The sequence below is a fragment of the Heterodontus francisci genome, chromosome 46 (genome assembly GCF_036365525.1).
Source record: "Heterodontus francisci isolate sHetFra1 chromosome 46, sHetFra1.hap1, whole genome shotgun sequence".
In the NCBI taxonomy this organism is placed as follows: Eukaryota; Metazoa; Chordata; class Chondrichthyes; order Heterodontiformes; family Heterodontidae; genus Heterodontus; species Heterodontus francisci.
The window spans coordinates 17,129,906-17,156,394 of record NC_090416.1 but is presented as its reverse complement, the minus strand read 5'-3'; the positions used below and the strand labels follow the sequence as shown (position 1 = coordinate 17,156,394).

The 26,489-nt window shown below is 35.6% G+C and overlaps 1 protein-coding gene across 4 annotated transcripts in view; it reads left to right on the top strand.

Moving 5' to 3' along the window:
- Positions 1-26,489, top strand: part of LOC137356820 (thrombospondin type-1 domain-containing protein 4-like) — a 134,427-nt gene that overhangs the window by 65,023 nt on the left and 42,915 nt on the right. For all 4 annotated transcript variants that reach the window (XM_068022626.1, XM_068022628.1, XM_068022629.1 and 1 more), the window contains exon 6: positions 22,390-22,492. In XM_068022626.1, the coding sequence (XP_067878727.1) occupies positions 22,390-22,492 (103 nt within the window). The remainder of the gene's footprint in view (positions 1-22,389; positions 22,493-26,489) is intronic.

Below are 26,489 nucleotides of genomic sequence, written 5' to 3'. Positions count from 1 at the left end.
CCTGTATATATTATATAATAACACACTGTGTATTACTGGGTGTAACACTCCTGTATGTATTATATAATAACACACTGTATTACTGGGTGTAACACTCCTGTAGATATTATATAATAACACACTGTGTATTACTGGGTGTAACACTCCTGGATATATTATATAATATCACACTGTGTATTACTGGGTGTAACACTCCTGTATATATTATATAATAACACACTGTGTATTACTGGGTGTAACACTCCTGTATATATTATATAATAACACACTGTGTATTACTGGGTGTAACACTCCTGTAGATATTATATAATAACACACTGTGTATTACTGGGTGTAACACTCCTGTATATATTATATAATATCACACTGTGTATTACTGGGTGTAACACTCCTGTATATATTATATAATAACACACTGTGTATTACTGGGTTTAACACTCCTGTATATATTATATAATATCACACTGTGTATTACTGGGTGTAACACTCCTGTATATATTATATAATAACACACTGTGTATTACTGGGTGTAACACTCCTGTATATATTATATAATAACACACTGTGTATTACTGGGTGTAACACTCCTGTATATATTATATAATAACACACTGTGTATTACTGGGTGTAACACTCCTGTATGTATTATATAATAACACACTGTGTATTACTGGGTGTAACACTCCTGTATATATTATATAATAACACACTGTGTATTACTGGGTGTAACTCTCCTGTATATATTATATAATAACACACTGTGTATTACTGGGTTTAACACACCTGTATATATTATATAATAACACACTGTGTATTACTGGGTGTAACACTCCTGTATATATTATATAATAACACACTGTATTACTGGGTGTAACACTCCTGTATATATTATATAATAACACACTGTGTATTACTGGGTTTAACACACCTGTATATATTATATAATAACACACTGTGTATTACTGGGTGTAACACACCTGTATATATTATATAATAACACACTGTGTATTACTGGGTGTAACACTCCTGTATATATTATATAATATCACACTGTGTATTACTGGGTGTAACACTCCTGTATATATTATATAATATCACACTGTGTATTACTGGGTGTAACACTCCTGTATATATTATATAATAACACACTGTGTATTACTGGGTGTAACACTCCTGTATATATTATATAATATCACACTGTGTATTACTGGGTGTAACACTCCTGTATATATTATATAATAACACACTGTGTATTACCGTGTGTAACACTCCTGTATATATTATATAATAACACACTGTGTATTACTGGGTGTAACACTCCTGTATGTATTATATAATAACACACTGTGTATTACTGGGTGTAACACTCCTGTATATATTATATAATAACACACTGTGTATTACTGGGTGTAACACTCCTGTATGTATTATATAATAACACACTGTATTACTGGGTGTAACACTCCTGTAGATATTATATAATAACACACTGTGTATTACTGGGTGTAACACTCCTGGATATATTATATAATATCACACTGTGTATTACTGGGTGTAACACTCCTGTATATATTATATAATAACACACTGTGTATTACTGGGTGTAACACTCCTGTATATATTATATAATAACACACTGTGTATTACTGGGTGTAACACTCCTGTAGATATTATATAATAACACACTGTGTATTACTGGGTGTAACACTCCTGTATATATTATATAATATCACACTGTGTATTACTGGGTGTAACACTCCTGTATATATTATATAATAACACACTGTGTATTACTGGGTTTAACACTCCTGTATATATTATATAATATCACACTGTGTATTACTGGGTGTAACACTCCTGTATATATTATATAATAACACACTGTGTATTACTGGGTGTAACACTCCTGTATATATTATATAATAACACACTGTGTATTACTGGGTGTAACACTCCTGTATATATTATATAATAACACACTGTGTATTACTGGGTGTAACACTCCTGTATGTATTATATAATAACACACTGTGTATTACTGGGTGTAACACTCCTGTATATATTATATAATAACACACTGTGTATTACTGGGTGTAACTCTCCTGTATATATTATATAATAACACACTGTGTATTACTGGGTGTAACACTCCTGTATATATTATATAATAACACACTGTATTACTGGGTGTAACACTCCTGTATATATTATATAATATCACACTGTGTATTACTGGGTGTAACACTCCTGTATATATTATATAATAACACACTGTGTATTACTGGGTGTAACACTCCTGTATATATTATATAATAACACAGTGTGTATTACTGGGTGTAACACTCCTGTATATATCATATAATAACACACTGTGTATTACTGGGTGTAACACACCTGTATATATTATATAATAACACACTGTGTATTACTGGGTGTAACACACCTGTATATATTACATAATAACACACTGTGTATTACTGGGTCTAACACACCTGTATATTTTATATAATAACACACTGTGTATTACTGGGTGTAACACTCCTGTATATATTATATAATAACAGACTGTGTATTACTGGGTGTAACACACCTGTATATATTATATAATAACACACTGTGTATTACTGGGTGTAACACTCCTGTATATATTATATAATAACACACTGTGTATTACTGGGTGTAACACACCTGTATATATTATATAATAACACACTGTGTATTACTGGGTGTAACTCTCCTGTATATATTATATAATAACACACTGTGTATTACTGGGTGTAACACTCCTGTATATATTATATAATAACACAGTGTGTATTACTGGGTGTAACACTCCTGTATATATCATATAATAACACACTGTGTATTACTGGGTGTAACACACCTGTATATATTATATAATAACACACTGTGTATTACTGGGTGTAACACTCCTGTATATATTATATAATAACGCACTGTGTATTACTGGGTGGAACACTCCTGTATATATTATATAATAACACACTGTGTATTACGGGGTGTAACACTCCTGTATATATTATATAATAACACACTGTGTATTACTGGGTGTAACACTCCTGTATATATTATATAATAACAAACTGTGTATTACTGGGTGTAACACACCTGTATATATTATATAATAACACACTGTGTATTACTGGGTGTAACACTCCTGTATATATTATATAATATCACACTGGGTGGAACACTCCTGTATATATAATATAATAACACACTGTGTATTACTGGATGTAACACTCCTGTATATATTATATAATAACACACTGTGTATTACTGGATGTAACACTCCTGTATATATAATATAATAACACACTGTGTATTACTGGGTGTAACACTCCTGTATATATTATATAATAACACACTGTGTATTACTGGATGTAACACTCCTGTATATATAATATAATAACACACTGTGTATTACTGGGTGTAACACTCCTGTATATATTATATAATAACACACTGTGTATTACTGGGTGTAACACTCCTGTATATATTATATAATAACACACTGTGTATTACTGGGTGTAACACACCTGTATATATTATATAATAACACACTGTGTATTACTGGGTGTAACACTCCTGTATATATTATATAATAACACACTGTGTATTACTGGATGTAACACTCCTGTATATATTATATAATAACACACTGTGTATTACTGGGTGTAACACACCTGTATATATAATATAATAACACACTGTGTATTACTGGGTGTAACACTCCTGTATATATTATATAATAACACACTGTGTATTACTGGGTGTAACACTCCTGTATATATTATATAATAACACACTGTGTATTACTGGGTGTAACACACCTGTATATATTATATAATAACACACTGTGTATTACTGGGTGTAACACTCCTGTATATATTATATAATATCACACTGGGTGGAACACTCCTGTATATATTATATAATAACACACTGTGTATTACTGGATGTAACACTCCTGTATATATTATATAATAACACACTGTGTGTTACTGGGTGTAACACTCCTGTATATATTATGTAATAACACACTGGGTGGAACACTCCTATACATAATATAATAACACACTGTGTATTACTGGGTGTAACACACCTGTATATATTATATAATAACACACTGTGTATTACTGGGTGTAACACTCCTGTATATATTATATAATAACAGACTGTGTATTACTGGGTGTAACACACCTGCATATATTATATAATAACACACTGTGTATTACTGGGTGTAACACTCCTGTATATATTATATAATAACACACTGTGTATTACTGGGTGTAACACACCTGTATATATTATATAATAACACACTGTGTATTACTGGGTGTAACACTCCTGTATGTATTATATAATAACACACTGTGTATTACTGGGTGTAACACTCCTGTACATATTATATAATAACACAGTGTGTATTACTGGGTGTAACACTCCTGTATATATCATATAATAACACACTGTGTATTACTGGGTGTAACACACCTGTATATATTATATAATAACGCACTGTGTATTACTGGGTGTAACACTCCTGTATATATTATATAATAACACACTGTGTATTACTGGGTGTAACACTCCTGTATATATTATATAATAACACACTGTGTATTACTGGGTGTAACACTCCTGTATATATTATATAATAACACACTGTGTATTACGGGGTGTAACACTCCTGTATATATTATATAATAACACACTGTGTATTACTGGGTGTAACACTCCTGTATATATTATATAATAACACACTGTGTATTACTGGGTGTAACACACCTGTATATATTATATAATAACACACTGTGTATTACTGGGTGTAACAGTCCTGTATATATTATATAATATCACACTGGGTGGAACACTCCTGTATATATAATATAATAACACACTGTGTATTACTGGGTGTTACACTCCTGTATATATTATATAATAACACACTGTGTATTACTGGATGTAACACTCCTGTATATATTATATAATAACACACTGTGTGTTACTGGGTGTAACACACCTGTATATATAATATAATAACACACTGTGTATTACTGGGTGTAACACTCCTGTATATATTATATAATAACACACTGTGTATTACTGGATGTAACACTCCTGTATATATAATATAATAACACACTGTGTATTACTGGGTGTAACACTCCTGTATATATTATATAATAACACACTGTGTATTACTGGATGTAACACTCCTGTATATATAATATAATAACACACTGTGTATTACTGGGTGTAACACTCCTGTATATATTATATAATAACACACTGTGTATTACTGGGTGTAACACACCTGTATATATTATATAATAACACACTGTGTATTACTGGGTGTAACACTCCTGTATATATTATATAATAACACACTGTGTATTACTGGGTGTAACACTCCTGTATATATTATATAATAACACACTGTGTATTACTGGGTGTAACACACCTGTATATATCATATAATAACACACTGTGTATTACTGGGTGTAACACTCCTGTATATATTATATAATAACACACTGTGTATTACTGGGTGTAATACACCTGTATATATTATATAATAACACACTGTGTATTACTGGGTGTAACACACCTGTATATATTATATAATAACACACTGTGTATTACTGGGTGTAACACACCTGTATATATTATATAATAACACACTGTGTATTACTGGGTGTAACACTCCTGTATATATTATATAATAACAGACTGTGTATTACTGGGTGTAACACACCTGTATATATTATATAATAACACACTGTGTATTACTGGGTGTAACACTCCTGTATATATTATATAATAACACACTGTGTATTACTGGGTGTAACACACCTGTATATATTATATAATATCACACTGTGTATTACTGGGTGTAACACTCCTGTATATATTATATAATAACACACTGGGTGGAACACTCCTGTATATATAATATAATAACACACTGTGTATTACTGGGTGTAACACTCCTGTATATATTATATAATAACACACTGGGTGGAACACTCCTGTATATATAATATAATAACACACTTTGTATTACTGGGTGTAACACACCTGTATATATTATATAATAACACACTGTGTATGACTGGGTGTAACACACCTGTATATATTATATAAAAACACACTCTGTATTACTGGGTGTAACACTCCTGTATATATTATATAATAACACACTGTGTATTACTGGGTGTAACACTCCTGTATATATTATATAATAACACTCTGTGTATTACTGGGTGTAACACACCTGTATATATTATATAATAACACACTGTGTATTACTGGGTGCAACACTGCTGCATATATTATATAATAACACACTGTGTATTACTGGGTGTAACACTCCTATATATTATATAATAACACACTGTGTATTACTGGGTGTCACACACCTGTATATATTATATAATAACACACTGTGTATTACTGGGTGTAACACTCCTGTATATATTATATAATAATATATACAGGAGTGTTACACCCAGTAATACACAGTGTGTTATTATATAATATATACAGGTGTGTTAGTCCCAGTAATACACAGTGTGTTATTATATAATATATACAGGTGTGTTACACCCAGTAATACACAGTGTGTTATTATATTGTATATACAGGTGTGTTACACCCAGTAATACACAGTGTGTTATTATATAATATATACAGGAGTGTTACACCCAGTAATACACAGTGTGTTATTATATTATATATACAGGTGTGTTACACCCAGTAACACACAGTGTCTTATTATATAATATATACAGGAGTGTTACACCCAGTAATACACAATGTGTTATTATATAATATATACAGGAGTGTTACACCCAGTAATACACAGTGCATTATTATATAATATATAAAGGTGTGTTACACCCAGTAATACACAGTGTGTTATTATATGATATATACAGGAGTGTTACAACCAGCAATACACACTGTGTTATTATATAATATATACAGGAGTGTTACACCCAGTAATACACACTGTGTATTACTGGGTGTAACACACCTGTATATATTATATAATAACACACTGTGTATTACTGGGTGTAACACACCTGTATATATTATATAATAACACACTGTGTATTACTGGGTGTAACACTCCTGTATATATTATATAATAACACACTGTGTATTACTGGGTGTAACACTCCTGTATATATTATATAATAACACACTCTGTATTACTGGGTGTAACACACCTGTATATATTATATAATAACACACTGTGTATTACTGGGTGTAACACTCCTGTATATATTATATAATCACACACTGGGTGGAACACTCCTGTATATATAATATAATAACACACTGTGTATTACTGGGTGTAACACTCCTGTATATATTATATAATAACACACTGGGTGGAACACTCCTGTATATATAATATAATAACACACTCTGTATTACTGGGTGTAACACACCTGTATATATTATATAATAACACACTGTGTATTACTGGGTGTAACACTCCTGTAAATATTATATAAAAACACACTCTGTATTACTGGGTGTAACACTCCTGTATATATTATATAATAACACACTGTGTATTACTGGGTGTAACACTGCTGAATATATGTAATAACACACTGTGTATTACTGGGTGTAACACTCCTGCATATATCATATAATAACACACTGTGTATTCCTGGGTGCAACACTCCTGTATATATTATATAATAACACACTGTGTATGACTGGGTGTAACACTCCTGTATATATTATATAATAACACACTCTGTATTACTGGGTGTAACACTCCTGTATATATATAATAACACACTCTGTATTCCAGGGTGTAACACTCCTGTATATATTATATAATAACACACTGTGTATTACTGGGTGTAACACTCCTGTATATATTATATAATAACACACTCTGTATTACTGGGTGTAACACACCTGTATATATTATATAATAACACACTGTATATTACTGGGTGTAACACTCCTGTATATATTATGTAATAACACACTGTGTATTACTCGGTGTAACACTCCTGTATATATTATATAATAACACACTGGGTGGAACACACCTGTATATATTATATAATAACACACTGTGTATTACTGGGTGTAACACACCTGTATATATTATATAATAACACACTGTGTATTACTGGGTGTAACACACCTGTATATATAAGATAATAACACACTGTGTATTACTGGGTGTAACACTCCTGTATATATTATATAATAACAGACTGTGTATTACTGGGTGTAACACACCTGTATATATAATATAATAACACACTGTGTATTACTGGGTGTAACACTCCTGTATATATTATATAATAACACACTGGGTGGAACACTCCTGTATATATAATATAATAACACACTGTGTATTACTGGGTGTAACACACCTGTATATATTATATAATAACACACTGTGTATGACTGGGTGTAACACACCTGTATATATTATATAAAAACACACTCTGTATTACTGGGTGCAACACTCCTGTATATATTATATAATAACACACTGTGTATTACTGGGTGTAACACTCCTGTATATGTTATATAATAACACACTGTGTATTACTGGGTGTAACACACCTGTATATATTATATAATAACACACTGTGTATTACTGGGTGCAACACTCCTGCATATATTATATAATAACACACTGTGTATTACTGGGTGTAACATTCCTGTATATATTATATAATAACACACTGTGTATTACTGGATGTAACACTCCTGTATATATTATATAATAACACACTGTGTATTACTGGGTGTAACACTCCTGTTTATATTACATAATAACACCCTGTGTATTACTGGGTGTAACACTCCTGTATATATTATATAATAACACACTGTGTATTACTGGGTGTAACACACCTGTATATATTATATAATAACACACTGTGTATTACTGGGTGTAACACACCTGTATATATTATATAATAACACACTGTGTATTACTGGGTGTAACGCACCTGTATATATTATTTCATAACACACTGTGTATTACTGGGTGTAACACTCCTGTATATATTATATAATATCACACTGTGTATTACTGGATGTAACACTCCGATATATATATTATATAATAACACACTGTGTATTACTGGGTGTAACACTCCTATATATATTATATAATAACACACTGTGTATTACTGGGTTTAACACTCCTGTATGTATTATATAATAACACACTGTGTATTACTGGGTGTAACACTCCTGTATATAATATATAATAACACACTGTGTATTACTGGGTGTAACACTCCTATCTATATTATATAATAACACACTGTGTATTACTGGGGATAACACTCCTGTATAGATTATATAATAACACACTGTGTATTACTGGGTGTAACACTCCTGTATATATTATATAATAACACACTGTGTATTACTGGGTGTAACACGCCTGTATATATTATATAATAACACACTGTGTATTACTGGGTGTAACACTGCTGAATATATTATATAATAACACACTGTGTATTACTGGGTGTAACACTCCTGTATATATTATAGAATAACACACTCTGTATTATTGGGTGTAACACTCCTGTATATATTATATAATAACACACTGTGTATTACTGGGTGTAACACTCCTGTATATATTATATAATAACACACTGTGTATTACTGGGTGTAACACTCCTGTATATATTATATAATAACACACTGTGTATTACTGGGTGTAACACTCCTGTATATATTATATAATAACACTCTGTGTATTACTGGATGTAACACTCCTGTATATATTATATAATAACACACTGTGTATTACTGGGTGTAACACTCCTGTTTATATTACATAATAACACCCTGTGTATTACTGGGTGTAACACTCCTGTATATATTATATAATAACACACTGTGTATTACTGGGTGTAACACACCTGTATATATTATATAATAACACACTGTGTATTACTGGGTGTAACGCACCTGTATATATTATTTCATAACACACTGTGTATTACTGGGTGTAACACTCCTATATATATTATATAATATCACACTGTGTATTACTGGGTCTAACACTCCGATATATATATTATATAATAACATACTGTGTATTACTGGGTGTAACACTCCTATATATATATTATATAATAACACACTGTGTATTACTGGGTGTAACACTCCTACATATATTATATAATAACACACTGTGTATTACTGGGTGTAACACTCCTATATATATTATATAATAACACACTGTGTATTACTGGGGATAACACTCGTATAGATTATATAATAACACACTGTGTATTACTGGGTGTAACACTCCTGTATATATTATATAATAACACACTCTGTATTACTGGGTGTAACACTCCTGTATATATTATATAATAACACACTGTGTATTACTGGGTGTAACACTCCTGTATATATTATATAATAACACACTGTGTATTACTGGGTGTAACACTCCTGTATATATTATATAATAACACACTGTGTATTACTGGGTGTAACACTCCTGTATATATTAGATAATAACACACTGGGTGGAACACTCCTGTATATATAATATAATAACACACTGTGTATTACTGGGTGTAACATTCCTGTATATATTATATAATAACACACTGGGTGGAACACACCTGTATATATTATATAATAACACACTGTGTATTACTGGGTGTAACACACCTGTATATATTATATAATAACACACTCTGTATTACTGGGTGTAACACACCTGTATATATTATATAATAACACACTGGGTGGAACACTCCTGTATATATAATATAATAACACACTGTGTATTACTGGGTGTAACACACCTGTATATATTATATAATAACACACTGTGTATTACTGGGTGTAACACTCCTGTATATATTATATAATAACACACTGTGTATTACTTGGTGTAACACTCCTGTATATATTATATAATAACACACTGTGTATTACTTGGTGTAACACTCCTGTATATATTACATAATAACACACTGTGTATTACTGGGTGTAACACTCCTATATATTATATAATAACACACTGTGTATTACTGGGTGTAACACACCTGTATATATTATATTATAACACACTGTGTATTACTGGGTGTAACACACCTGTATATATTATATTATAACACACTGTGTATTACTGGGTGTAACACTCCTGTATACATTATATAATAACACACTCTGTATTACTGGGTGTAACACACCTGTATATATTATATAATAACACACTGTGTATTACTGGGTGTAACAGTCTTGTGTATATTATATAATAACACACTGTGTATTACTGGGTGTAACACTCCTGGATATATTATATAATAACACACTGTGTATTACTGGATGTAACACTCCTGTATATATTATATAATAACACACTGTGTATTACTGGGTGTAACACACCTGTATATATTATATAATAACACACTGTGTATTACTGGGTGTAACGCACCTGTATATATTATTTCATAACACACTGTGTATTACTGGGTGTAACACACCTGTATATATTATATAATAACACACTGTGTATTACTGGGTGTAACACTCCTATATATATATATTATATAATAACACACTGTGTATTACTGGGTGTAACACTCCTATATATATATATTATATAATAACACACTGTGTATTACTGGGTGTAACACTCCGATATATATATTATATAATAACACACTGTGTATTACTGGGTGTAACACTCCGATATATATATTATATAATAACACACTGTGTATTACTGGGTGTAACACTCCTATATATATATTATATAATAACACACTGTGTATTACTGGGTTTAACACTCCTGTATGTATTATATAATATCACACTGTGTATTACTGGGTGTAACACTCCTATATATATTATATAATAACACACTGTGTATTACTGGGGATAACACTCCTGTATAGATTATATAATAACACACTGTGTATTACTGGGTGTAACACTCCTGTATATATTATATAATAACACACTCTGTATTACTGGGTGTAACACTCCTGTATATATTATATAATATCACACTGTGTATTACTGGGTGTAACACTCCTGTATATATTATATAATATCACACTGTGTATTACTGGGTGTAACACTCCTGTATATATTATATACTAACACACTGTATTACTGGGTGTAACACTCCTGTATATATAATATAATAACACACTGTGTATTACTGGGTGTAACACACCTGTATATATTATATAATAACACACTGTGTATTACTGGGTTTAACACACCTGTATATATTATATAATAACACACTGTGTATTACTGGGTGTAACACTCCTGTATATATAATATAATAACACACTGTGTATTACTGGGTGTAACACACCTGTATATATTATATAATAACACACTGTGTATTACTGGGTGTAACACACCTGTATATATTATATAATAACACACTGTGTATTACTGGGTGTAACACTCCTGTATTTATTATATAATAACACACTGTGTATTCCTGGGGATAACACTCCTGTATATATTATATAATAACACACTGTGTATTACTGGGGATAACACTCCTGTATATATTATATACAGTTGCCAGCATTCGCCAGAGCTGGCGGGCAGCCATAAAGACAGGGCTAAATTGTGGCGAGTCGAAGAGACTTAGTAGTTGGCAGGAAAAAAGACAGAGGCGCAAGGGGAGAGCCAACTGTGCAACAGCCCCAACAAACAAATTTCTCTGCAGCACCTGTGGAAGAGCCTGTCACTCCAGAATTGGCCTTTATAGCCACTCCAGGCGCTGCTTCACAAACCACTGACCACCTCCAGGCGCGTATCCATTGTCTCTCGAGATAAGGAGGCCCAAAAGAAAAAAAAAAGAAAAAGATATATTATATAATAACACACTGTGTATTACTGGGTGTAACACTCCTGTATATATTATATAATATCACACTGTGTATTACTGGGTGTAACACACCTGTATATATAATATAATAACACACTGTGTATTACTGGGTGTAACACTCCTGTATATATTATATAATAACACACTGTGTTACCGTGTGTACACTCCTGTATATATTATATAATAACACACTGTGTATTACTGGGTGTAACACTCCTGTATATATTATATAATAACACACTGTGTATTACTGGGTGTAACACTCCTGTATATGTTATATAATAACACACTGTGTTACCGTGTGTAACACTCCTGTATATATTATATAATAACACACCGTGTATTACTGGGTGTAACACTCCTGTATATATTATATAATATCACACTGTGTATTACTGGGTGTAACACTCCTGTATATATTATATAATAACACACTGTGTATTACTGGGTGTAACACTCCTGTATATATTATATAATAACACACTGTGTTACCGTGTGTAACACTCCTGTATATATTATATAATAACACACTCTGTATTACTGGGTGTCACACACCTGTATATATAATATAATAACACACTGTGTATTACTGGGTGTAACACTCCTGTATATATTATATAATAACACACTGTGTATTACTGGGTGGAACACTCCTGTATATATTATATAATAACACACTGTGTGTTACTGGGTGTAACACTCCTGTATATATTATATAATAACACACTGTGTATTACTGGGTGTAACACTCCTGTATATATTATATAATAACACACTGTGTTACCGTGTGTAACACTCCTGTATATATTATATAATAACACACTGTGTATTACTGGGTGTAACACTCCTGTATATATTATATAATAACACACTGTGTATTACTGGGTGTAACACTCCTGTATATATTATATAATAACACACTGTGTATTACTGGGTGTAACACACGTGTATATATTATATAATATCACACTGTGTATTACTGGGTGTAACACTCCTGTATATATTATATAATAACACACTGTGTATTACTGGGTGTAACACTCCTGTATATATTATATAATATCACACTGTGTATTACTGGGTGTAACACTCCTGTATATATTATATAATAACACACTGTGTTACCGTGTGTACACTCCTGTATATATTATATAATAACACACTGTGTATTACTGGGTGTAACACTCCTGTATATATTATATAATATCACACTGTGTATTACTGTGTGTAACACTCCTGTATATATTATATAATAACACACTGTGTATTACTGGGTGTAACACTCCTGTATATATTATATAATAACACACTGTGTATTACTGGGTGTAACACACGTGTATATATTATATAATATCACACTGTGTATTACTGGGTGTAACACTCCTGTATATATTATATAATAACACACTGTGTTACCGTGTGTACACTCCTGTATATATTATATAATAACACACTGTGTATTACTGGGTGTAACACTCCTGTATATATTATATAATATCACACTGTGTATTACTGTGTGTAACACTCCTGTATATATTATATAATAACACACTGTGTATTACTGGGTGTAACACTCCTGTATATGTTATATAATAACACACTGTGTTACCGTGTGTAACACTCCTGTATATATTATATAATAACACACCGTGTATTACTGGGTGTAACACTCCTGTATATATTATATAATATCACACTGTGTATTACTGTGTGTAACACTCCTGTATATATTATATAATAACACACTGTGTATTACTGGGTGTAACACTCCTGTATATGTTATATAATAACACACTGTGTTACCGTGTGTAACACTCCTGTATATATTATATAATAACACACCGTGTATTACTGGGTGTAACACACCTGTATATATTATATAATAACACACCGTGTATTACTGGGTGTAACACACCTGTATATATTATATAATAACACACTGTGTATTACTGGGTGTAACACTCCTATATATTATATAATAACACACTGTGTATTACTGGGTGTAACACTCCTGTATATATTATATAATATCACACTGTGTATTACTGGGTGTAACACTCCTGTATATATTATATAATAACACACTGTGTGTTACTGGGTGTAACACTCCTGTATATATTATATAATAACACACTGTGTATTACTGGGTGTAACACACCTGTATATATTATATAATAACACACTGTGTATTACTGGGTGTAACACACCTGTATATATTATATAATAACACACCGTGTATTACTGGGTGTAACACACCTGTATATATTATATAATATCACACTGGGTGGAACACTCCTGTATATATTATATAATATCACACTGTGTATTACTGGGTGTAACACACCTGTATATATTATATAATATCACACTGTGTATTACTGGGTGTAACACTCCTGTATATATTATATAATAACACACTGTGTATTACTGGGTGTAACACACCTGTATATATTATATAATATCACACTGTGTATTACTGGGTGTAACACTCCTGTATATATTATATAATAACACACTGTGTATTACTGGGTGTAACACACCTGTATATATTATATAATAACACACTGTGTGTTACTGGGTGTAACACTCCTGTATATATTATATAATAACACACTGTGTATTACTGGGTGTAACACTCCTGTATATATTATATCATAACACACTGTGTATTACTGGGTGTAACACTCCTGTATATATTATATAATAACACACTGTGTATTACTGGGTGTAACACTCCTGTATATATTATATAATAACACACTGTGTATTACTGGGTGTAACACTCCTGTATATATTATATAATAACACACTGTGTATTACTGGGTGTAACACTCCTGTATATATTATATAATAACACACTGTGTATTACTGGGTGTAACACTCCTGTATATATTATATAATAACACACTGTGTATTACTGGGTGTAACACTCCTGTATATATTATATAATAACACACTGTGTATTACCGTGTGTAACACTCCTGTATATATTATATAATAACACACTGTGTATTACCGGGTGTAACACTCCTGTATATATTATATAATAACACACTGTGTATTACTGGGTGTAACACTCCTGTATATATTATATAATAACACACTCTGTATTACTGGGTGTAACACTCCTGTATATATTATATAATATCACACTCTGTATTACTGGGTGTAACACTCCTGTATATATTATATAATAACACACTCTGTATTACTGGGTGTAACACTCCTGTATATATTATATAATATCACACTGTGTATTACTGGGTGTAACACTCCTGTATATATTATATAATAACACACTCTGTATTACTGGGTGTAACACTCCTGTATATATTATATAATAACACACTGTGTATTACTGGGTGTAACACTCCTGTATATATTATATAATAACACACTCTGTATTACTGGGTGTAACACTCCTGTATATATTATATAATAACACACTCTGTATTACTGGGTGTAACACTCCTGTATATATTATATAATATCACACTGTGTATTACTGGGTGTAACACTCCTGTATATATTATATAATAACACACTCTGTATTACTGGGTGTAACACTCCTGTATATATTATATAATATCACACTGTGTATTACTGGGTGTAACACTCCTGTATATATTATATAATATCACACTGTGTATTACTGGGTGTAACACTCCTGTATATATTATATAATAACACACTGTGTATTACTGGGTGTAACACTCCTGTATATATTATATAATAACAGACTGTGTATTACTGGGTGTAACACACCTGTATATATTATATAATAACAGACTGTGTATTACTGGGTGTAACACACCTGTATATATTATATAATATCACACTGTGTATTACTGGGTGTAACACTCCTGTATATATTATATAATAACACACTGTGTTACCGTGTGTAACACTCCTGTATATATTATATAATAACACACTGTGTATTACTGGGTGTAACACTCCTGTATATATTATATAATAACAGACTGTGTATTACTGGGTCTAACACTCCTGTATATATTATATAATAACACACTGTGTATTACTGGGTGTAACACACCTGTATATATTATATAATAACAGACTGTGTATTACTGGGTGTAACACTCCTGTATATATTATATAATAACACACTGTGTATTACTGGGTGTAACACTCCTGTATATATTATATAATAACACACTGTGTATTACTGGGTGTAACACTCCTGTATATATTATATAATAACACCCTGTGTATTACTGGGTGTAACACACCTGTATATATTATATAATAACACACTGTGTATTACTGGGTGTAACACTCCTGTATATATTATATAATAACACACTCTGTATTACTGGGTGTAACACTCCTGTATATATTATATAATAACACACTGTGTATTACTGGGTGTAACACACGTGTATATATTATATAATAACACACTGTGTATTACTGGGTGTAACACTCCTGTATATATTATATAATAACACACTGTGTATTACTGGGTGTAACACTCCTGTATATATTATATAATAACACCCTGTGTATTACTGGGTGTAACACACCTGTATATATTATATAACAACACACTGTGTATTACTGGGTGTAACACACGTGTATATATTATATAATAACACACTGTGTATTACTGGGTGTAACACTCCTGTATATATTATATAATAACACACTGTGTATTACTGGGTGTAACACACGTGTATATATTATATAATAACACACTGTGTATTACAGGGTCTAACACTCCTGTATATATTATATAATAACACGCTGTGTATTACTGGGTGTAACACTCCTGTATATATTATATAATAACACACTGTGTATTACTGGGTGTAACACACCTGTATATATTATATAATAACACACTCTGTATTCCAGGGTGTAACACTCCTGTATATATTATATAATAACACACTGTGTATTACTGGGTGTAACACTCCTGTATATATTATATAATAACACACTGTGTATTACTGGGTGTAACACTCCTGTATATATTATATAATAACACACTGTGTATTACTGGGTGTAACACTCCTGTATATATTATATAATAACACACTGTGTATTACTGTGTGTAACACTCCTGTATATATTATATAATAACACACTGTGTATTACTGGGTGTAACACACCTGTATATATTATATAATAACACACTGTGTATTACTGGGTGTAACACTCCTGTATATATTATATAATAACACACTGTGTAAAACTGTGTGTAACACTCCTGTATATATTATATAATAACACACTGTGTATTACTGGGTGTAACACACCTGTATATATTATATAATAACACACTGTGTATTACTGGGTGTAACACTCCTGTATATATTATATAATAACACACTGTGTATTACTGGGTGTAACACTCCTGTATATATTATATAATAACACACTGTGTATTACTGGGTGTAACACTCCTGTATATATTATATAATAACACACTGTGTATTACTGGGTGTAACACTCCTGTATATATTATATAATAACACACTGTGTATTACTGTGTGTAACACTCCTGTATATATTATATAATAACACACTGTGTATTACTGGGTGTAACACTCCTGTATATATTATATAATAACACACTGTGTATTACTGGGTGTAACACACCTGTATATATTATATAATAACACACTGTGTATTACTGGGTGTAACACACCTGTATATATTATATAATAACACACTGTGTATTACCGTGTGTAACACTCCTGTATATATTATATAATAACACACTGTGTATTACCGTGTGTAACACTCCTGTATATATTATATAATAACACACTGTGTATTACTGGGTGTAACACACCTGTATATATTATATAATAACACACTGTGTATTACCGTGTGTAACACTCCTGTATATATTATATAATAACACACTGTGTATTACCGTGTGTAACACTCCTGTATATATTATATAATAACACACTGTGTATTACTGGGTGTAACACTCCTGTGTATATTATATAATAACACACCGTGTATTACTGGGTGTAACACTCCTGTATATATTATATAATAACACACCGTGTATTACTGGGTGTAACACTCCTGTATATATTATATAATATCACACTGTGTATTACCGTGTGTAACACTCCTGTATATATTATATAATAACACACTGTGTATTACTGGGTGTAACACTCCTGTATATATTATATAATAACACCCTGTGTATTACTGGGTGTAACACTCCTGTATATATTATATAATAACACACTGTGTATTACTGGGTGTAACACACCTGTATATATTATATAATAACACACTGTGTATTACTGGGTGTAACACACCTGTATATATTATATAATAACACACTGTGTGTTACTGGGTGTAACACTCCTGTATATATAATATAATAACACACTGTGTATTACTGGGTGTAACACTCCTGTATATATAATATAATAACACACTGTGTATTACTGGGTGTAACACTCCTGTATATATTATATAATAACACACTGTGTATTACTGGGTGTAACACTCCTGTATATATTATATAATAACACACTGTGTATTACTGGGTGTAACACTCCTGTATATTATATATAATAACACACTGTGTATTACTGGGTGTAACACTCCTGTATATATTATATAATATCACACTGTGTATTACTGGGTGTAACACTCCTGTATATATAATATAATAACACACTGTGTATTACTGGGTGTAACACTCCTGTATATATTATATAATAACACACTGTGTATTACTGGGTGTAACACTCCTGTATATATTATATAATAACACACTGTGTATTACTGGGTGTAACACTCCTGTATATTATATATAATAACACACTGTGTATTACTGGGTGTAACACTCCTGTATATATTATATAATATCACACTGTGTATTACTGGATGTAACACACCTGTATATATTATATAATAACAGACTGTGTATTACTGAGTGTAACACTCCTGTATATATTATATAATATCACACTGTGTATTACTGGGTGTAACACTCCTGTATATATTATATAATAACACACTGTGTTACCGTGTGTAACACAGCATATATCATCTGATACACTATTACTGGGTGTAATGTTGTATGTATTATATAATACTGTGTGTACAATTTGCTGTCTGCATTTCGATGCTATAATAACTAGCTGGATGTTATAATAACACTGCTGTATATATTATCGTAATTCATTCATTTACTCTGATGTTTGTGTCTGCTTTGGAATGACCTTTGCTGGTATATATTACAAATACTTTGCTGACTCACTCACTACTAAAGATTTTGCACCATTTGTCACTTGACAATAACCCCTTGTTCTTGAATAAAGACAGCGTCTCTGGCACTGCACAGCAGTTAGAGAAACACTCCATAAATTATAACTTGTTAAAATATTTTCCTGAGTCTCCTTGTTTAATTGTCGCTGCCAAGGTAAGTTTTCCTCTGATTATTCCTTTGGAAGGCCCCGACAACCCTTCCTCTTGCCTGCATCCAAACTGTGTAAAGAATTGTAGAATTTTACTGCACGGAGGGAAGGTATTTGACCCATCACCTCTGTGCCCTCTCTTTCGGAAAGATCTCTCCCCTTAGTCCTATTCCCATCTTTTATCCTGTTCACAGTTTTATTTTTAAACATTGATCCCCCTTCATTTTAAGACCTATTCTGGTTTCCGCTTCATCCACAGTCCATGCCCTCCAAGTATAAAAACAAAGGTCCTGGTGTCTATTGATGCTAATCCTCTCTCAACTGCAAATTGCCTGAGAAGAGGAAATCATTTTTCCTCAATTGATCTCATCAAAAACTTGCAGAATACCTCCATTGGGTCTCCTCTTGAGCTCCTGTTTTGTAATGTAAAGTCTCCCGCTGCTTTCTCTAGTCTGTCCCCCTTGCCTCACCGTAGTGAATATCCACTGCTCACCTTTCCACGGCCTTGATGTTCTTCCTGGAGTCAGGTGCCTGGAACTGGACTCAAAATTCTAACTGACCGCTATTAGCTGTCGTGTCTCCGACATTGCGACGGTGACCACATTTCAAAAGTGCTTTATCGTCTGTGAAGCTCGTTGAGGTCGTGGAAGGCTCTATACAAGTGCAAGTCCTCATTTTGGCCCAATTTATAAAATCCAGAATGCCAAGGGACTGCCCACTCTTAAAGCTCTGTAATTCAACATCCCAACTCAATCTGCCCCACCAATCTTTTTAAAAGTTTTACCATTACATTTCCTTTTGGTTATCCTCCCCAAAATGTATCACCTCATATTTTTCCGCATTATATTTCATTTCTCTGCCCAATCTATGTCCTCTTGACGTCACTGACGTGCCTTGTCAGCTAACTGTGCTTCCCGTTTTGGACTCACCTGTAAATTCCAATATTGTGCCTACATACCCAACTGTCAGCGGTGTCTCAGCGGGTAGCACTCTCGTTTCTGAGCTGGAAGGTTGTGGGTTCGAGTCCCACTCCAGAGACCCGAGCACCAGGTCCAGGCTGACACTCAGTGCTACTCCTGAGGGAGTGCTGCACTGTCGGAGGTGCTGTCTTTCGGATGCGACTGAGGCCCCGTCTGCCCGCTCGCGCGAGCGTAAAAAAATCTCGTGCCGCTATTTCAAAGAGCGGGGGAGGTATATTGGGGCAAATTTTACCCCTCAACCAAGATCACTTCTATAAAAAAAAATTATCTGGTAATTATCACATTGCAGTTTGTGGGAGCTTTCTGTGCACCAATTGGCCATAAAGCACTTTGGAACAACCTGAAGTTTTGACGGGCGCTATAGAAATGCAGGTCTCTTCACAATTTATATGTTGAGAAAGGTGCGGACCCAACACTGACCCCTGATGGACACCACAGTTTGTTCCAATCTCCAAAACTCTGCATTAACTCAGCCTCTGCTTTCTGACCTTATCCCTGCCGCCACACTCCCTTCAGTAGCTGGGGATCTTAATTTTACCAACAGGCCTCCTTATCCAGGTGTGGCACCTTATCCAGTGCCTTTTGAATGTCCATATACACAGCATCCACTACAGTTCCTTTCTCATCACCCTCCATTGTTTCCTAAGAACATGTAATTTTGTATTACTAACTACGTTTCTGAATCCCTGTCAAGTTGTGCCTATGCATGTCAATTACCTAAGAATAGCAAGAGGCCATTCAGCCCCTCCGATCTTTTCTGCCTTTCTATTAGATCATGGCTGATCTGTATCTTAACTGCATCTACCCACCTTTTGTTCCGTAACCCTGAAGTAACAAAAATCTATCAATCTCAGCATTGATATTTTAAATTTACCCCAGCCTCGACATCTTTTTGTGGGGGGGGTCGGGGAGAGTTCCAGATTCCCACTCCCCCTTTGTGTGAAGAAGTGCTTCCTGACATCACCCCTGAACGGCCTGGCTCCAATTTTAAGAGTCTGCCCCCTTGTTCTGGACTCCCCTCCCCCACCAGAGCTACTCTTTATCTTACCCCATCCCTCTCTCTTTCCAGGCTTGTCCCTCCGGTGAAACGGACCCACGTAAAGCACAATGCGCAGGATTCAACCATCTGCAGTTCATGGGGCGTTACTACGAGTGGGAACCTTTCACTGAAGGTAAGTGGATGAGTGGAGACTTTTGTCGGGATGCTTCACTTGTTGATGGGGGGCGTTCAAAGTGAGCATACTTGATTGTTTCTGTGCACGTTGTTCCCCCGGCACTGTGCGATTGTGGAAGCATCCATCCTCGTTCAACGCCCATGCGAACACACTTTTGAACTGAATACCTATGTGTGGGAGCCCAAGCTGCTTTTCACTGTGGTGACGTAGGAAACACAACAGCCAGTTTTCACAAGATCTGAAACAGCAATGTGATCATCTGTTTTAGCGTTTCTGGTTGAGGGATCAAAATTGGCCCTGGAGATCGGAAAAACTACGCTACTCTTTGCAATGGTGGCTGTGGGATATTTTATGTTCACCTAAGAGGGCAGACTGGGACTCGGTTTAATGTCTCATACTGAAAGATGGCACCACCGACAGTGCTGCACTCCCTCAGTACTGACCCTCCGACAGTGCTGCACTCCCTCAGTACTGACCCTCCGACAGTGCGGCGCTCCTTCAGTACTGACCCTCCGACAGTGTGGCGCTCCCTCAGTACTGACCCTCCGACAGTGCGGCGCTCCCTCAGTACCGACCCTCCGACAGTGCGGCGCTCCCTCAGTACCGACCCTCCGACAGTGCGGCGCTCCCTCAGTACCGACCCTCCGACAGTGCGGCGCTCCCTCAGTACCGACCCTCCGACAGTGCGGCGCTCCCTCAGTACTGCACTGGGAGCGTCAGCCTGGACTCTTTGCTCAAGACTCTGGAGTGAGGACTTGACCACACAACGGCTTCAGTGTTACCCACTGAGCCACGACTGACCGGGTGTGCAACAGACCTGAAAGGTTTGTCCTGGATCTGAGTTAATCTGTGTATCTATGTCTGTGTGTGTGTGAAAACAAACAAAGTCAGGGATCAGGAAGGAGTTGTAATCCTTTTATTAATGAGTCACAGCCTTTCTGAGTTTAACATGCAGATGATTGAGATTGTGGCTGGTCTCCTGAGCTGTGTTGCACTCTATCTAACCATTGCTGGATTACAGGTGAGAATGATGTGCCCACTACAGCCACACAGTCCTCAGGCTGTGTCTGAGGTGCTTCCAAGCAGCTAGCTCGCTTGTCACAGCACTGAAAGGGAAGGCGAGAGACGGAGTGGGGGGAATTGCAATTAGATGCCCTTCAGCGCTCTGCGTTCTCTGGCTGTGTTGACAATGGCTCATATCCAGGCTGCAGTGAGATAAAAGGAGAATTCAGAGCTGTGCATCTGTCTGTGACCACGTACCTCGCACTGATAATGGGAGCGCAGCATAAATAGCCAGTGATGAATGGCAGCTGAGCAACTAAAACTGGCTGACAGGACCAGGGGATTACAAGGCAGGAGTAAAGAAATGGAAAGTCTGGGAAAACAACGAGGGAAATCGAGACTCGGCATCAGAGAGTAGCACAGCACAGAAGGAGACCATTCAGTCCATCCAGTCTGTGCTGGCTCCTCTGAAGAGCAATCGAGTCAGTCCCACTCCCTTGGCTCTTTCCCCCATGTCCCTGTAATGTCTGCTCCTTCAGATATTTATCCAGTTCCCTCTTGACATCTCCTATTGAAACTGTTTCCACCGTCCAATCAGCAAGTGCATTCCAAACCCCAATCACTCGTTGTGTAAATCGTTTTTCCTCATATCGCCTCTGGGTCTTCTATTGTCCTTAAATCTGTGGCTTCCAGTTACAGACCCTTCGGCCATTGGAAACAGTTCCTCTTTGTTCCAGTTTGAAGCATTATGATATAAAACGCCTCTATCAAACCTCCTCTTAGCTTTCTCTGCTTTAAGGATAAAAATAATTCAGTCTATCGGATACCTACCTTTTGGATGAATTATTTTTAGTTAATCTTGCCATCTAAATAAAATTGTTTCACATCTCCCCATTATTTGGCTCATTGAGGTCAGTGTGCTGTCTGGTGTCTTACTGGACATTCCAAATGGGAAGGATCAGTTCGACACTGGTATCTCTGTAACCTCCTCCAGTCCCGACAACCCTCCGAGATCTCTCTAACCTCCTCCAATCCCTACAACCCTCCCAGATCTCTGTAACCTCCTCCAGTCCCTACAACCCTCCGAGATCTCTGTAACCTCCTCCAGTCCCTACAACCCTCCGAGATCTCTGTAACCTCCTCCAGTCCCTACAACCCGCCCAGATCTCTGTAACCTCCTCCAGTCCCTACAACCCTCCGAGATCTCTGTAACCTCCTCCAGTCCCTACAACCCTCCGAGATCTCTGTAACCTCCTCCAGCCCCTGCAACCCTCCGAGATCTCTCTAACCTCCTCCAATCCCTACAACCCTCCGAGATCTCTCTAACCTCCTCCAATCCCTACAACCCTCCGAGATCTCTCTAACCTCCTCCAATCCCTACAACCCTCCCAGATCTCTGTAACCTCCTCCAGTCCCGACAACCCCCCGGTATCTCTGTAACCTCCTCCAGTCCCTACAACCCTCCGAGATCTCTGTAACCTCCTCCAATCCCTACAACCCGCCCAGATCTCTGTAACCTCCTCCAGTCCCTACAACCCTCCGAGATCTCTGTAACCTCCTCCAGTCCCTACAACCCTCCGAGATCTCTGTAACCTCCTCCAGCCCCTGCAACCCTCCGAGATCTCTGTAACCTCCTCCAGTCCCTACAACCCTCCGAGATCTCTGTAACCTCCTCCAGTCCCTACAACCCTCCCAGATCTCTGTAACCTCCTCCAGCCCCTACAACCCTCCCAGATCTCTGTAACCTCCTCCAGCCCCTACAACCCTCCCAGATCTCTGTAACCTCCTCCAGCCCCTACAACCCGCCCAGATCTCTGTAACCTCCTCCAGCCCCTACAACCCTCCCAGATCTCTGTAACCTCCTCCAGCCCCTACAACCCTCCCAGACCTCTGCGCTCCTCCAAGCCCGGCCTCTTGCGCATCCCCCGAATCTCGTCGCTCCAGCACTGACGGCTGTGCCTTCAGCTAAAGGCCTGCTACCTGATCCGAACCCGACAGCATGTGTCGGGCTCTGGTCGGGCCGGACACGCACAGCAAGTGCTCTGCTGGTAAGTATTAAAATTTTAAAAACTTACCTGAGCTGGGAGTGCGGGACGTCAAGCAGGGAAACTGAGTCTGTGCAGTGAGTGAGCGATGTCATCACGCACACACTGCAGCTTCCTGGAGATTCCGAGTCGGAAGGTAAGTAAAGGGATAGTGGGGTCGGGTCGGGTCGGGCTCGGGTCTGCCGTGGTTCAGTCGGATTCGGGTCGGGTTCTTTCTCCCCCACCTGAGCAGACCTTTACCTTCAGCTGCCTGGGGGCCCTAAGCTCAGGAATTCCCTCCATAAACCTCTCCGCCTCTCTCTCTCCTGCTTTAAGACGCTCCTTAAAACCGACCTCTTTGATCGAGCTTTTGTCACCTGTCCCTAACATCTCCTCATGTGGCTCGCTAAACGCCTTGGGACGTTAAAAGCATTGTATAGGGATGGACAATAATAATAGCCAATGACGCTGGTATCCCATGAACGAATAAAAAAAAGAAGTGGGAGGAGGAGCTGTTGGTCTTTACTAAAGCCAGCTCATCTTGTCCTGCATGGCAGTCTTTGCAGTACAATTGGTCTCAGTGTCCCGGGGCTAGTGAGGGATTAACAGCTCAGCCCCCGCTCACAACCCCCTGTCAGAAAGCCCAGTATTTGTGGATGTTGGGTGAGGGCTGGATTGAGCTCGGCTGCAATAATCCCTCAAGGTCGAATAGACAGGAATCACACATAAAGAGTGGACTGGAGGGCAGAACCTTAGTTTTATTTATTCATGGGATGTGGGTGTTGCTGGCTAGGCCAGCATTTATTGCCCATCCCTAATTGCCCCTTGAGAAGGTGGTGGTGAGCTGCCTTCTTGAACCGCTGCAGTCCATGTGAGGTAGGTACACCCACAGTGCTGTTAGGAAGGGAGTTCCAGGATTTTGACCCAGCAACAGTGAAGGAACGGCCGATATAGTTCCAAGTCAGGAT